This window comes from Esox lucius, chromosome 13 (genome assembly GCF_011004845.1).
Source record: "Esox lucius isolate fEsoLuc1 chromosome 13, fEsoLuc1.pri, whole genome shotgun sequence".
Taxonomy (NCBI): domain Eukaryota; kingdom Metazoa; phylum Chordata; class Actinopteri; order Esociformes; family Esocidae; genus Esox; species Esox lucius.
Window position 1 is genome coordinate 32,478,966 of NC_047581.1, and position 15,488 is coordinate 32,494,453.

Genomic DNA, 15,488 nt, shown 5'->3' on the forward strand with positions numbered 1-15,488 from the left:
GCGGAAGGCTGCTCGCATACTTGAACTCATCTTGTGATTCTGCGTCTATGGCTGAAATCTTTTTCTCCGACTGTCAGACCAGACCATCTCAGACCATCGACGGCAAAATAAACCCAAACACATTTCATTTCCCAAATGTGGTCAAATTGCATGCTACACGATGGCCTGTTAATAGATGTTGCATAAATGTACAATGGACACTGAAGTATCACTCAAAATGTTATTCACAAATGTAACCAATATATTTAACAAGCAGCTCCAGCGTCCCACCACCTGGAACTGTGCGTACGCATGGTCGCGCTACAAGGTTGCACAATCGAAACAAAGCGCGCACACTGTGAGAACAAGGCACTCACTGGGTTTCCAAACTCCATCAGTGCTGCATTAAAGGGGAATAAAAGCGTGACTGCGATTTATGAAATCAAACTGTCGATTTCCATTGTCACCTAGCTGTGTCAGGCCAAATTATTTGTGCACAGCTAAAAATGCACCGCTGCCCAAGAAGGATCAACACAATGGCTCCAGGAAGTATTAACTTTGGGCCGATTTAGAAAAGATTTCAGGCAACCTGGCATTAGAGAGAAAACAATAGACCCGGATCAGTTGGATTACGATGCCACTCCTCCACGATCCACACAGGAACATTAGTCGGAGCTACGATTGAACAAAACGTTTGGGAGCAACCATGAGCCCCACTTCCCTCTCACCTGGCCTCCTTGTAGTGAGCTGTCCACGCAGCCCACCTGGATGTTCCCATGCTTGGCCCCCGGGATAATCTGCAGCCGCTCAAAGTCACTGCCCAGAATGACGATGTCACAGCCAGAGGCGTACGCCTAACACACAAGAGGGTGGGATTGGGGAAGGAATGCCAGTCGGTTAAGACATGATAAGGAAAATGAAAGCACTCATGCTCAAGTGTTTTTTTTTTTTTTTTTAAAGCGCGAGTTGAACCACCACTGTGCATTATGAGTAATAACACAAACTGCATTGGATGCACAGTGACAAAATACAGACTGCACAGATTGCAAAAGGTACCAGGCACGATGCGCTGAAGGACAGACAAAAATAGTCTGATATTGATCTGATCAGGGACGGACTGTGGTTACAGTGTCAGGCTCTCGTCTACGAGCAGCCCTCAAATCCAGCAACGCTGCCCTGTACCGATGCAGTGGGCATTGACATGCACACTGCATCGGTACAGGGGGAAAGACTGCCTGAAATATCTTACCGTGAATGGGTGGTTGTTCATGCCCCCTACAGAAAAACAGTTGTCCCCCGGGTTGACAGCCCCGGTAAGAACTTGGTGAAGATTCATGGTCCTTCTGACCCTGTCTTGCTGACCTCACAATATGGAGATATTCATGAGAAACCAACGTGATGACGTGGTCATTGTATTTCCTGGGCAGTCATAGAGTCAGTTCTCCTGTTAGGGGGAGGGAAAACAACAGATTGTTAGGTGAGCTAAACAAAACCATGCCACTAGCAGGGAAACTGATAGCCGCCATGGCCAATGTCATCTAAGTCAGTGAGCCAACTATACTGACAACTTGGTACAACATCGCTACCTACAATCACAAGAGAAGCCAAAATCATTTAACTAAGAGCATGGTATAGTTTTTATTATATGAATAGGCAGTAACATGAGTCTGCTGAAATAAAACAACAAGCTAGCCAACATAACTATCAAACGAATGCAAGCTAGCAATAGCAACTAACGATATTAGCAGTTCGCAAATGATGGTCCACTGCGCCCTCATAAGATTGCAGCCAGTTAGCTATTTCCATTGTTTAGATATTAACCTATAGGTTCCATTGGATAATATCAACCCCTCATCTCTCCTCCTATGGATAAACCAACCTGAATCAATAGATGACAATTTGTCCCACAAGCTAGCTAGAAATCACACCGGTGCAGCAGAATCGTTCATAAAGTGGGAAAAAAGGTGAACAAGTTCCGTGTGCCAACTCACGTGACGCCACCACACCGAACTCGGAAATAGATGACAACACACACAGCTGGCTAGCTTAACTCGCAATGCTATCAAATAGCAACTCACCAGACTATGTAAATAAAAGCAATATAACCTGTTTTTTTTTCTTTTTATAGAAAATGTTGCTACCTTACATCACAACGTTGTATAGTCGGTATCAATTCAATTCACGCCACACACCAACCACAAGATATAGCTATCTATCAAGTCAGATGTCATAAGCAGCAAGTTAGTTAGCGAGCTAGTTATCTGGCTACATCATGTAGCTACCTTGCCTTGTCAAAGTTTACTAACTAATTCATAGTTAACCATTCAACTCAGGAAATTACGATGTAGTTGGGCTGCAACTAGCTAGTATTACTGTTGGGGGACAATACGTTTATTTAAGAAAGTACACATTTTAGTACACCAGTATTTTGAAGACGTAGTCGTATTGTGAGCAAATGCGAGCAATTCCCTGAATTCAGAAAAACGTATTTTTTTAATAGACACTTCGGAACTTCCCTCAAGTAACACAAAACTCCGCTAAACTCCATTCATTGCAATTAGCTAGTATTAACACTGTGGCGTTGAGTTAATTCAAATAGTTAAATACAGTACAGTACTGTAAATTATGTACATAATGTAGCTAGCTATTGCTTACGTCAGTAGCTTGCTACTGTACTGTGTTTCGATACACCAATATTCTTGTAAAACGTTATATAGTTAGCTAACTAATACTATTGGGCATGTCTGATATGTAGCTTATTTAAATTCCTTATAAAGCTGCTGGCTATACAGAACTAAACAACAATCTAGCCTTGTCAAGTGAAGTGTCAAAAAGGCACTTACTTCTCGACGTTTGGTTTGTCAATTCATGCAGCATCGCCACCTTGCGACCTACTACTAGCTTGTCTGTCATTCAGTCAATGTAAATAGCTTGTTAGTCTTCTTACAAAATGTCAAATAACGGAAATGTTCAAATACTGTGCGACAAAGTTAAACCGTTCAATGTATATAATATAACACTATAACTGACCCATACAACGGTGATGATGACGATGAAACCGTACTTTGCATTGTGGTCATTGTAGTTGACGGTACGTGATGTCGTCAGGGATGCGGTTTGCAGAATGTGGTTGCCCTCTGGAGGACGCCCTTCATGGACAGATGTTACAGCTCAATATATATTTGTGCTCATAAATTTGTATACCCTGGCAGAAATTATGACATTTTGGCATTGATTTTGAAAATATGATCATGCAAAACAGTATTTTATTTAAAGATAGTGATCATACGAAGCAATTTATTATCACATAGTTGTTTTGCTCCTCTTATAAATCATAATGATAACAGACAATTTGCATTCTTCTGCATGAAAGCTGTGGATGGGACGCTCTTGGACTTTCCAGCATGACAATGACTCTAAGCACAAAGCCAAGTTTACCCTACAGTGGTTACAGCAGAAAAAGGTGAAGGTTCTTGAGTGGCCATCACAGTCTCCTGACCTTAATATCCTCGAGCCACTCTGGGTAGATCTCAAATGTGCAGTTCATGCTAGACGACCAAAGACTTTGCATGACCTGGAGGCATTTTGCCAAGACAAAACGGGCAGCTATACCACCTGCAAGAATTCAGGGCCTCATAAAGAACTATTACAAAAGACTGCTCGCTGTCATTGATGCTAAAGGGGGCAATACACAGTATTAACAACTAAGGGTAATGCAGACTTTTGAATAGGGGTCAGTTAATTTATTTCTTTGTTGCCATGTTTTGTTATATGATTGTGCCATTATGTAATGACCTACAGTTGAATATGAATCCCATAAAAAAATAAAAGGCATTGATTTTTTTTCATCATTACCACTGTGCAGGCTTGTGGTGGTGGTGTAATGGTGTGGGGGATGTTTTCTTGGCACACTTTAGGCCCCTTAGTGCCAATTGGGCATCGTTTAAATGCTACGGCCTACCTGAGCATTGTTTCTGACCAAGTCCATCCTTTTATGACCACCATGTACCCATCCTCTGATGGCTACTTCCAGCAGGATAATGCACCATGTCACAAAGCTTGAATCATTTCAAACTTGTTTCTTGAACATGACAATGAGTTCACTGTACTGAAATGGCCCCCACTGTCACCAGATCTCAACCCAATAGAGCATCTTTGGGATGTGGTGGAACAGGAGCTTCGTGCCCTGGATGTGCATCCCACAAATCTCCAACAACTGCAAGATGCTATCCTATCAATATGAGCCAACATTTCTAAAGAATGCTTTCAGCACCTTGTTGAATCAATGCCACGTAGAATTAAGGCAGTTCTGAAGGCGAAAGGGGGTCAAACACAGTATTAGTATGGTGTTCCTAATAATCCTTTAGGTGAGTGTATATTACCAATTCTCCAAGGGTATGCAAACTTTTGAGCACAACTGTATATCTCACTCAACCCACTCAAATGTCTTATACAGGGAACTATTACCACATTAATGACAAGAAAGACTCAACATCAGCATTTTCAAAAAGGCAATATCAGGGACAACTTTATGTTCAACAAAAACCTTCTGTGTAGCTCATTCACTTTTTTCCCTCCACTTTCCAAAGGTCACTTCCTTGAGAGATATAAGGAAATCTAGTGAATTGCTTGCACATCATCTGAAAAGTCATCTGGCAACAAACTACCCTATTCAACTGTCTTATAAGAAAGACTTATAAGAAATGGTCGTCTTTTGCTAAAACCTGCACGATTGTGATCAAAAACGATTAAGACCTACTTGGGATGGAAGTCCGCAGTTACAGGACTCACACTGTCAGACTAGCCGCCTCGCCTGCTACACAAATGGAGCTGTGTGGAATCACTTGGACAGAGAAAGGAGCAAGAAAAAGCCTATGTCAATAAAAGAGTTATGGCAGATCCTACAAGAAGCTTGGAGGAATTGATCACAGGATCAATAAAAAATGTACATGACAGTCTATCGAAGTGAATTACTTCAGTTGTGTTTTAAGAGAGGTCAGATAAAGTTCAGGCTAAAAACACCAGAAGTGTGTGGAGCCGTGGTCCTGTGGTATTACTCCATACTAATACATGTCTCTCAGCCGGAGACTAGTGTTCATTAAATATCTCCAACCTTCGCCTTTGTCTGCCTCTGACCCCTACTGTCAATAAAAGTCTTAAAAAATAAGGAGGGTGAGTACGTCTGCCGTCTACTTTCAATTAAAAAAAACGTTTTTGTTATCAACGTTCCATTGTGGTAACTTCAGTGTTTTACACTGGGGGTGCTTTTTTCTTTAAAATGTTTTACTGCTAAGATAAATTAACCTTTTGCACAGTACTGTATATGGTGTTGTATTGACCTATTGCTTAATTATTTTTGCATTCTAATTGTAATTGTAATTAAGTGTTGCCTTGCAAACTATATGCATTTAGCCAGCATGTCATTGTAAATAAGAATTGGTTCTCAAATGACTTATCTGGTAAAATAAAAGTTAAATGAAACATAAAAAAACAAACATTGAATGTATTATTTCCCCCTTTTCGTTTTGGAAGGGACATTTCTTATGATCACGTGTTTAATGCAAAGCAACTTTATTTTAATACGGACCACATGTACATGATCTCTAAATATAATGTGCACTATAAGAACAGAGGTGACTGTAATCTAATAGGCTCTGATCACAAGCGTATGGACGAACTTCCGCTTTAGCCAGATGTTGGCATATCATTTTACGGTTTACTTAAGGCGATCACCCGCGTCACTCAAAATGTCAGTTTTTAGTAGATGTCTCCAAGACCTGCCTAAAAGACGCATTAGTGATGTCCATCGAATTGTTGATGCCTGGTCCCCTGCTCCAACAAGCAAGTGGAACAAGGGATTCAAACTCTACGTATCGAGTTATCTGCACAACTACGAGGGTCAGTAGTTTACCGTAGTTTACAGTAGTATGCCGGCCGGCTATCGGCTAAGCTAGTTAGCGACGTGTTCCTTTTTAGTGTAGTATTAGGCAGGACAATTGAACGCATAAAAAACCACCCTAGCCTCAAAAACGGCAAAAGAACGCTGGCTGAGCTGGAACGCTAGCGCGTCCCCATAGCAAGTGAATTGAAACAAACCTTCGTTCGGCCTCTTCTAACCTGAATAAAGCTTAAAATTCCATAGCCTCAAAAAAGCACCAAAACAGGTCTCCTCTTTTATTTTACTACCGTGACCTCATTTCACAACGAAACTGAAAAATAACAACTGGCGTAGGAAGTAAACATCTGGTCTTATATGGTATTAATTGTGCTTAAAAAGAGGACATTCTCCTGATTAAAATGATGCCCCACTTGTACCTTGAAACTTAAATGAGTCACGTACATTATATTTCTTTTTTTCCGTACAACAGCATCACTCTTTTTGTTGTGAGTTTAGGTGTTTACTAATGCGGATGAGTATTAGTAAGTAAACCGGAAACTGCAATACCGACTTCTAGACAAAAGCGGAAGATCCTCACTACGCTGGTGCACAGAGTCTATTGGTGGTAGGCTCCCTAGCCCCTTCCATTCATTGTGCTGAACATATCTCTCTGGTTTGTGGGTTAGTGGTATTACCAGGGCACCTGGTGTTATTGCAGTACTCAGTATGTAGAGCTGTCACACTGCAAGAGCAGGGAGGGCATTTCAAGCTCAATTAAGTGGTGCAGAGATAAATGGGACAGACAGCCTCCTCATGAATAATTAAAAAGCTGACATGTCATTGACATTAAGATGTTTTAGGGACATTTTTATGTGGCAGTTGGTGAAACTGTTGACTGTGCTGAACAGAAGTAGGTCACAACGTTATTAAAGATTCAGTTCATTGCTCACACTTAATATTGCATTGCTTAGAACACACACACACACGCGTGTGCAAACATACATTCACACATATACCATTGATTTATTTTTCGCTCAGAATAAACATGGCACATCATCCGTGTTTACAAGATAGTATATGCGTCAGAGTTTTTCTTCTTTGAATTAGGCCCTGAACAAAAAACACCCTTGACTGGAAAATGCTGGAGATATTTTTTTGAAAAGCCGGGCCCCAAGTGTAAAATAGATAATCTGCATAACAACCGTTTTCAGAATAAAATGTAATACTCTTATAGGCCTTACTGGCGGCTGACTTTGTTAGTGGATCAGACATCTGCAAAAATAGATATTCTATTTTGACATGCAAAAAATATAGATGCTGTTGAAATAGCTACACTGTTAAACAAACACTTTGAAACACCAAAAGTTGGTGCAACTGAGCAGCCACCAAGGATACAAAAATGTAACTTTACTGGAGTGTTGAAACACATTATCCTGAGATGTTTTTTAAAATTCGGTTTGTTTTAACACCATGCAATTTAGAACTCTTGGTTTCAAATTATAATTTGTGCAGAATTTGAATGGGCACTGTGGTGAATTCTGCCTCTCACGTTTACAAAACTGAATTGAAACAATAACATGACTTATCTCATCCTCCTCTTCCATTATTGAACAAAACCGGAATTGTTTTAGCTGGCCCAGAGTTGTCCAGGGTGGTCCAGACTGGTCCAGAGTGGTCCAGGGTGATCCAGGGTTGTCCAGGGTGGTGCAGTGTGGTCATGAGTGGTCCTGGGTGGACCAGAGTTGTCCAGGGTGGTCCAGGGTGGTCTGGTGTGGTCCAGGTTGGTCTAGTGTGGTCCAGAGTGGTCCAGGGTTGTCCAGGGTGGTCCAGTGTGGTCCAGAGTGGTCCTGAGTGGTCTAGTGTGGTCCAGGGTGGTCCAGAGTGGTCCATGGTGATCCAGAAGGATCCAGGGTGGTCCAGAGTTGTCCAGGGTGGTCCAGGGTGGTCCAGAGGGATCCAGGGTGGTCTAGTGTGGTCCAGGGTGGTCCAGAGTGGTCCATGGTGATCCAGAAGGATCCAGAAGGATCCAGAGTTGTCCAGGGTGGTCTAGTGTGGTCCAGGGTGGTCCAGAGTGGTCCAGAGGGATCCAGGGTGGTCCAGAGTTGTCCAGGGTGGTATAGTGTGGTCCAGTGTGGTCCAGGGTGGTCTAGTGTGGTCCAGAGTTGTCCAGGGTGATCCAGTGTGGTGCAGTGTGGTCCAGGGTGGTCTAGTGTTGTCCAGGGTGGTCCAGTGTGGGGGATTATATTGCAAGTGTCTAAAGTGACTATGAGGAGACTACAGGTTAAAACCAGCTGCTTAATACCAACATAGAATCATTATATCTTTTCAACATGCTATACTATTTACACACTGAATTACCCGCAATCCTATAAAAAAAGAGTGATGTCACAAGATAGGAAGTCCACATTATATATTTTCTCTATCATATACTTACATTTTGAGCTAGGGGAAGTTTTTGTTGAAGGGAAGTTAACAACACTTTTTAATAATGTGATTTTTTTTAATGCACAGTGTGTCTATGCATGTGTAAATCCAATTCCAATTAAATGTTTTAAAAATCTTATTGCAGTTTCCACCACCTCACCACATGCATTCATCTCCTCCTGTTTCAGAAGAGATGTGTTTCAGTCATATATCATGCCTGGATACCGTCAAAACAAAAAAGTAGAATTCCATTAACAAAAAAAGCTCCATAGGCCCTTATCATCTATCAGTATGAAGATACAAGCCATTAGAATGTAGCCATTTGTTGGCCTAGGGTGGTACAGCAGACTGCCTTGGGCTGGTTTCAATCTGGCACACTGGGCTAGTTTCAATCCGGCACACTGGGCTGGTTTCAATCCGGCACACTAGGCTGGTTTCAATCCGGCACACCTGGTTGGTTTTTATCCGGCACACTGCTATGTCAGCAAAATATCTCTCCTATAATATCCCCACTGTCCTTTCAAATATAGCAATAACATACAAACTTGATTCTAAGAGAGATACATTTCAGTGTTTCGAAGCTGTCCTTTACATTAAATGAAACCCCAAAAAGTGTTTTCACAGTAACATTAAAAACATACACCAATATTCAGGTTTTCCGAACCCTGTGAACACTTTGTTAGCCTTACAGCTTTTATAGAATCTACCAGGGAATCTACCAGTTATGTTTTGTTTTGTTTTTTATTCTATTTCTATTTTTCTATGTTTTAGTCATCGTTAAATAATTTTTCTGTAATGCAAGTTCTGGTGCTATCAGAGGAATAAAATCTGTGTAAATGTAACCATCTGCTGATGACGGATAATACAAGTTTATGTGTTGCTGTTTAGACATCAATGCATGGTATTATCTCACAAAAGGACTGACGAGTTTAACCAAGTGATGGAGCGCGAGGATTCGAGATACCGGGGTGGTGCAGTAAACAGTTTTGAATAAAAAACGTACTTGCTTATTTGCTTCCAGGTTTTTCATTGAATTTCTATTTTGTTATAAAGCACTTTCTATATAGCAGTGTTAGCAATAAAGGACTTCAAGAAGTTGTAGTATTTTACATAGGTTTACTGTTATAGTAACCTATCTGCCAGGTATCCTTCATGGATTCAAATGCATGGAAAATATTACAAACCACCTCCCTGAAAACCCACAGACCAAAAAGCCCCCAGTGATTATTGAAAACATCAGAGAGGTTTGTGATTCAACATCGCTTGATTACCACAACAGACACGAAATTGGACACAAGACAATGTGCTGACAGAGATGATGGGTGAAACATCTGATCCTCAAACACATAAATCAATCAGCGACGTACGGCAGCCTCTCTACAGATTCGTCCTTTGCTTTTTACACCATCCCGCCCTTCACCTGACCAGCCAAAATGGAACCGCTGGTCACCGGGGCATTTAACACCCACCTCTTTCCCTGTTACCATCATTTTGTTACTGATGTTAAAACCAACAACACTCACAAATAACTTCTGGTCTGAACCTTACTACTATGTCACAGGGTAGGGCTGAGTTACAGCTCACCCTCCTCTTCCTCATTTTGCAAACTAGTCAGTCGGCCAGGGGGCAAATTTTCACATATTTTTCCACTTCGGGGAGGCCGAGTCTAATTGTGTTTTTCATTAAGGCCTGTGTCTGTTTCTGCATTTTAATTTCATCCTATTAAAAATGTATGAATATATTCATGTAGGGATCTTTCTCTTGGGTGGATTTGTTGAAATTATGAAATTTGTTGTTAAATATCCAATCTGTGTCTTGTATCCTGTCATATTCTGTACACCATACTGTAACAGAATATGCTAATGAGTGGTCTGATAAAGGTGTCAACTTCCATACTATTACTGGTGAAGTACTAAATCATCACTTGCACGATTTCTCAATTTTAGCAATATCTCAACCACCACGGAATTAGCTGAAAGGAAAGTATTAATTAAAAGATTCCATTTAATAACTTGAAAGCTTGAAGGTTAGTGAGCACTATTTTTAGCTCAGAATTGTCAGGGACTGAACAGTTTATATACAATATTTTTTAAATGGGACAACTAAACAAAATGCAGAGAGCTCACCTTTCATTGATTTTTACGGCCAGCAAGTTCTTTTCAGATATTATTTCCCAGTATGAGCAATTTCCTCAAAAACAAATATTGCACAGTAGTTCTGCAATTGTAGATTCAATGAGGAGTCAGTCTATGTAAATCACTAGATCTGATGGCTACAGATTTACCATATCCTATGGTATTTAAGATAGTATAATCAGTATAATGTTTTATTATTGTTTGATGTGGTGATTGTCAATGTTTAACTTTCAAAAATTTCACACGTAAACCGCTGAAACACTAATGAACCAGAAAACAATAGGGGTTTCACCAGTGAACCGCTGAAACACTAATGATTCAACTTTTATAACACTTTTCATTTAAGTTAAAAGTGGTTCAATATATGATACATCATTCCTTTAGAAATTTGGCAGGACATAAGATAACCACATTGATACGATGCAATTAGAAAATATTGCAGAAAAGTAAAACATTGCGGTCCTTTCATTAACACACAAAGGTCCATAGTAAAAAAAATCTAAAAAGGCCAAAGGCGGAAACACAATGAGGTTTGCTGCTATGTTTAAAACAAGCTACGGCAGTTAAACTTGAGCGGTCAATTGGCTTGATCAGACATTTCACAGGTTGTTGACATCCATGAACATAAACGGTCAACGGTCAAATGGTCAAATGACACGTAGAGCTTTTTAGGCACAAACACTAGAGGTTACTTTGGCGTGAAAAGTGGGATGGTCATGCAGAAAACACCCTAATCCTCAGCGCAATCATGGTGGCGGATATGTGATATGGCAAAGAGTTTTGCATCCAGTGGCCCCGAGAACATTTCTAGGACACATGGCTTCATGGACCAGGAGATTTTGGACTAAAATCAGGCTGCCTGTGCCAGGAGGATTAAAGTGGGTGGTCGTTGAACTTTCCAGCAGGACAATGATCCAAAGCATTCATTCAGATTCAAACTGTTACACTCCTGGCGTAGAAGCAGACTGACTCTGGTCTGAACATTTGTGGTTGTTTTTAAGTAGAAATGTACATTTTTATTCAAGGTGGTTGAACATTCCTGTCCTTTCAAATGACATATCCAAATGACATTGAAACAAAACGGATTCGATCAGCAAGTGGGTCAAAGTGATCAATTTGATCAGGGGCTTGTCGGTAACAATTTATGCACGTTATTTTGCGTGCTCTATGACTTGGTAGTGTGTTTTACCATCAATGAAGACATAATTTAGTTGTCAGGTGACACTTATTATAGCTGACGCTAACTTAACGGATGCTTTTGGTTGCACGAATCCAGCAGGCATAAAATCTAAAACTCCCATCACTCACATTAAACTCACATTACGTGGGATGTATTGGAGGTGATAAAACATAGAATTCACGAGTATGAATAAAACATCTGAAACTTTCAAAACATTATAACCCCGTAACCCGCGCCTTCCACTGGCACTTTTGTGAACTTAATGATCGCATTTTGTATTGTTTTCTCTTCCTCACAATTCCTATGAACAGGAAATGTATTAACTTCATGAGTGTGCAATGTATTAAGAACATACAATGACGAAATTATGTACACTTGTATTGGTATTGTGTAAATGTGATAACAGAAAGTAATGAACTGCAGACTGTCAAAACAATGTGATGTGTGTTAAATGTGCTGTGGCGTCGTCATGTCAGTGCGCACGTCACTGTCGTCTCGCTAGGCACAGCTTTTCACAAAATAGCTTTTGTACCCAAAGCACATTTCTGTAACCGACAGACTATTAGATCTGATTGAATCTAATGTTGTTATGGAAATGAATGTTCCAACAGTATAATCATCATGTCTGACAGATGTTAAATGCAGGGCACATTAAACGCTTTTCACTGTGCACGCTTGCATGTTAAAATATCCTACACAAGATGGCAGTGTTGAAACATCGCAGTTTTTCCGTGTGGAAAACTTCAGCGTTTTTCCAAAACAGTTATCCCTTTCTAAACTAATACAATGTTTAATGTAATATTCCCTTTGGAACAGCCATAAAACTCTCATGGAAAAATTATCGTTCATGGAAGTTGTTCATGAATCAGCTGTACATTGGCCTTAAATCAGTTGTTTTATTGGAAAATTACTAGTATGAGAAGTAAAGAAAAACAAAATAGGTTTATTAATTCAGGGTTCTCTACCAGGTTACCACACACTGTCACCATGTTGCTTTTGGAGAGATTCAACCATTTCTAATGCATAATCCATGGCTTTTATTTCTGTAGTGTTTGTGCTTTTGTTCTATTCAGGCTTGACACGGGTAATAATGTTGATGTCTTTTGCAAGCTGTAATTACTGGATCAGAGGTTGGATGGCAATGCCAAAACGTCCTTGAAGTTCCAGTGTGGCCCTCCTTTGATTTTTCTTTTTTAGCAACAAAAATGCAGCGCTTCCACCAGAGAAAACCCACACAAATATATCAGAGAAAACCCACACAAATATATCAGAGAAAACCCACACAAATATATAAGAGAAAACCCACACAAATATATCAGAGATGGTCATAAGCACCCAACCATAAGGACACATAATGACAAATAAAACAAACATTATTTGAGGAGGGAACCATCCGCATTTGGCTCCACAGATAAATAAAAAATACTAGATGATGTAATTTTGGTGATTTAGTGTACAGTCCTTTAAACAGCCCTTCAATGCTGACCTTTGTTTTTAACATAAACGTGTGAAACTGTACTTAGAGGTGTGCTATCGCCTGTTTCACTAGTCTTACCATGGCATAATTATAATACTACTCTATTACCGCCATTTTGGTTGTTTTGAATTCCTCTTCTCTGTGTTGCCTGGGTTTTGGTCACAACACTGTCCGCTGTGTGTGCTAAATGTCCCCAGTGAAAAGAGAGTGTCCTTGGCAGTATCTGTCGTTGAGTCACCTGGAGGTGTCTCCGCGCGAATCAAGTGCCGCATCCTGGAAAGGTGACAGGGACTGTGGGAACAATCGCTGTACGAGGAAGAAGGGCTGGCAGCAGCAGGATATCCCATCACATTAGCTGCACCCATTTCCCGATTCCCTTCCCAGCAGCGTCCAGGAAGAGGTCGCCAGGGGTCAAGCAGCCTCCGCCCCCTGTCGTTATCCCTCCATCACCTGCCCGCTGTCGTTGTGCTGACAACAACAGAACTACTTTCTCTCTGACAGAGGGGAGCACAGGGACCGCCTGCTACTTTCTCTTTTCATTATTCTCGGTAACTTGTGACTGTCTGTCTGTCACATAGAATGACACTTACGGGACATGATTAACAACACATCAGATTATTTGTTGCACTTGTTTTGCCAATGAAATTGCCATTTACATTTTGAATGTAATTTAATTAAATGTTGGCAACTGTGTTGAGTTTAATGAAATGCTATGATGTATGCATGTTGTGTAAGGTCAAGAATAACAATTACAATTTGTTATTGGTCATTTTCAAGAATGCAAATTGTACAGTATTTATGTCTGCTTAGCTCTGGGTGCTGCTTCTTTCACCTTGGATTTTGTTTTGGCAAAAACTTAGTTTCTGTCAGGTTAAAACTGAATGGAGAAAGGATTTCGAAATAGATTTCACTGCATTCTTCTTCCATGATTACATAGTCTTTCTGCTTTCAGAGTTTAGCTATGTGTTCACTTTGTTTTCTGGTTCTTCAAAAGCTTTCGCATCACTTGTCTTCTCTAAAAATGCAAAGTGAACTAGGCTTAATGAGTAGAATATTTTTACATGATTTAACAATAGAAGAAAAACAGATGTGCTGAGCATCTGAAATCTTGTAGAGTGAAAGACCGGTATGTGTAGAGTTTTTTGTTTATTTTCCATTTCCACTTACAGTAGACATTCTTTGACTGACATGTTCATAAGTAATACACATTTCTCTGAGAAGACTGTGGAGAAGACTGTACTTAACAATCTGTATTTAACAGATACATTTAAAGAAATACAATTCATCATCTGAGACACCACACTCCTTTTGACATCAATAGGTCAGCAGAGCACTTAACCATGTGTACCTGTGATATAATATTACATGTATGCTTTACTTACTTCCTAAATGGCTCACAAATATGCCTGCTCCAGAGATAAGTGACTACATAAAGACCTGTTGTTTGAGTTATGGGCCTTGAATGCACCCAAATTGGTCTGGTGGTCCATTATCTTTCATGTAAGTTGATTATTATTCTCAGTGATTTATGCTGCGCATGTAGACCCCACCCCACCCCCCACCAACCCACCCACCCACAATGACCTACATTGGCTTTCATCTGACACATCAATCATTCATCAGTTCAAAGACAAGTCTGTCTGCACTGGAAATGTAAAAGCCTGATTGTTATGTTTAATTAGGTGTGGGTATCTGCTTCTGCAGACCTCTTCCCTCGATTACTTTCCGTTAACCAGAACAGCGTTCTAGTCCATACGCAAGTCAACACACCTGCACTGATTCTAAAGCAGGAACCCCTGTTTTCGTAAAACAGGCCACCCTCCTTAGCCTACGCCATGAGAGGCAGACATAAAGCTGCGGCTGCCAGGTCATCAAGAGAGAAAAAAGCTCTCCAGACCAGAGAAAAACTCTGACGATGGTGAAATATGCATTGGCTCCGTCGAATGGGTCGAAAACGGCGGGCTTTGCGTTCGCGTGCACATCCACACTGAGTGACGGAAATGGATTAGCTGAAAAATGGATGAGCCCTATCGTGTGTTAGCACTGGCGGTATTATTTATTCAGTAGGGACCGTTGTCATTAAGTCAGCGAGTCCACCCGCACCGAGCTTCCCAGGTGAGGCCGGGCCGTGAGATCGGGCTACCGGTGGCTCGTCCTGTCCTCTAACACTCACTCAGGGACTCCGAAACGCCCATGTGACGCACGGAGCCAAGGCCGGGCGGGGCTCTGATCTACTTACAGAGTACCTGAGGAAGATGACTGTTTTCTGTGCAAGGTCCATTTTGGAGAAGCGCATGATTGTGGATGTCAGCTGAAGGCCAAAACACTGGGCTCTTAAACTGTCATTCTTCATTATAGGGACTCACAGGAGAAATGCTGACTTATTCATGGTTTTAAGCCAGCCATGGTGCACGC

At 40.8% G+C, this 15,488-nt stretch overlaps 2 protein-coding genes across 7 annotated transcripts in view; both read right to left on the minus strand.

Moving 5' to 3' along the window:
* dmxl1 (Dmx-like 1) overlaps window positions 1-3,094 on the minus strand; it is a 44,285-nt gene extending 41,191 nt beyond the window's left edge. For 4 of the 6 annotated variants that reach the window (XM_029124785.2, XM_013136883.4, XM_013136884.4 and 1 more), the window contains exons 1-3: window positions 2,823-3,003; window positions 1,229-1,423; window positions 708-833 (exon numbers count right to left, since the gene is read on the minus strand). In XM_029124785.2, the coding sequence (XP_028980618.2) occupies window positions 708-833; window positions 1,229-1,315 (213 nt within the window). In that variant the 5' untranslated portion in view covers window positions 1,316-1,423; window positions 2,823-3,003. The other 2 variants (XM_029124784.2, XM_029124783.2) reach the window with 2 other exon arrangements.
* Window positions 3,095-7,430: 4,336 nt separating this feature from the next.
* Window positions 7,431-10,464, minus strand: LOC109616481 (foot protein 1 variant 2). Its single transcript, XM_020052327.2, has 2 exons — window positions 10,408-10,464; window positions 7,431-8,120 (listed from the first exon to the last, which is right to left on the minus strand). Exons 1-2 carry the CDS (start codon window positions 10,412-10,414, stop codon window positions 7,714-7,716), a joined length of 414 nt encoding a protein of 137 aa, XP_019907886.2. The 5' UTR covers window positions 10,415-10,464; the 3' UTR covers window positions 7,431-7,713.
* Between the last annotated feature and the right edge of the window lie 5,024 nt (window positions 10,465-15,488).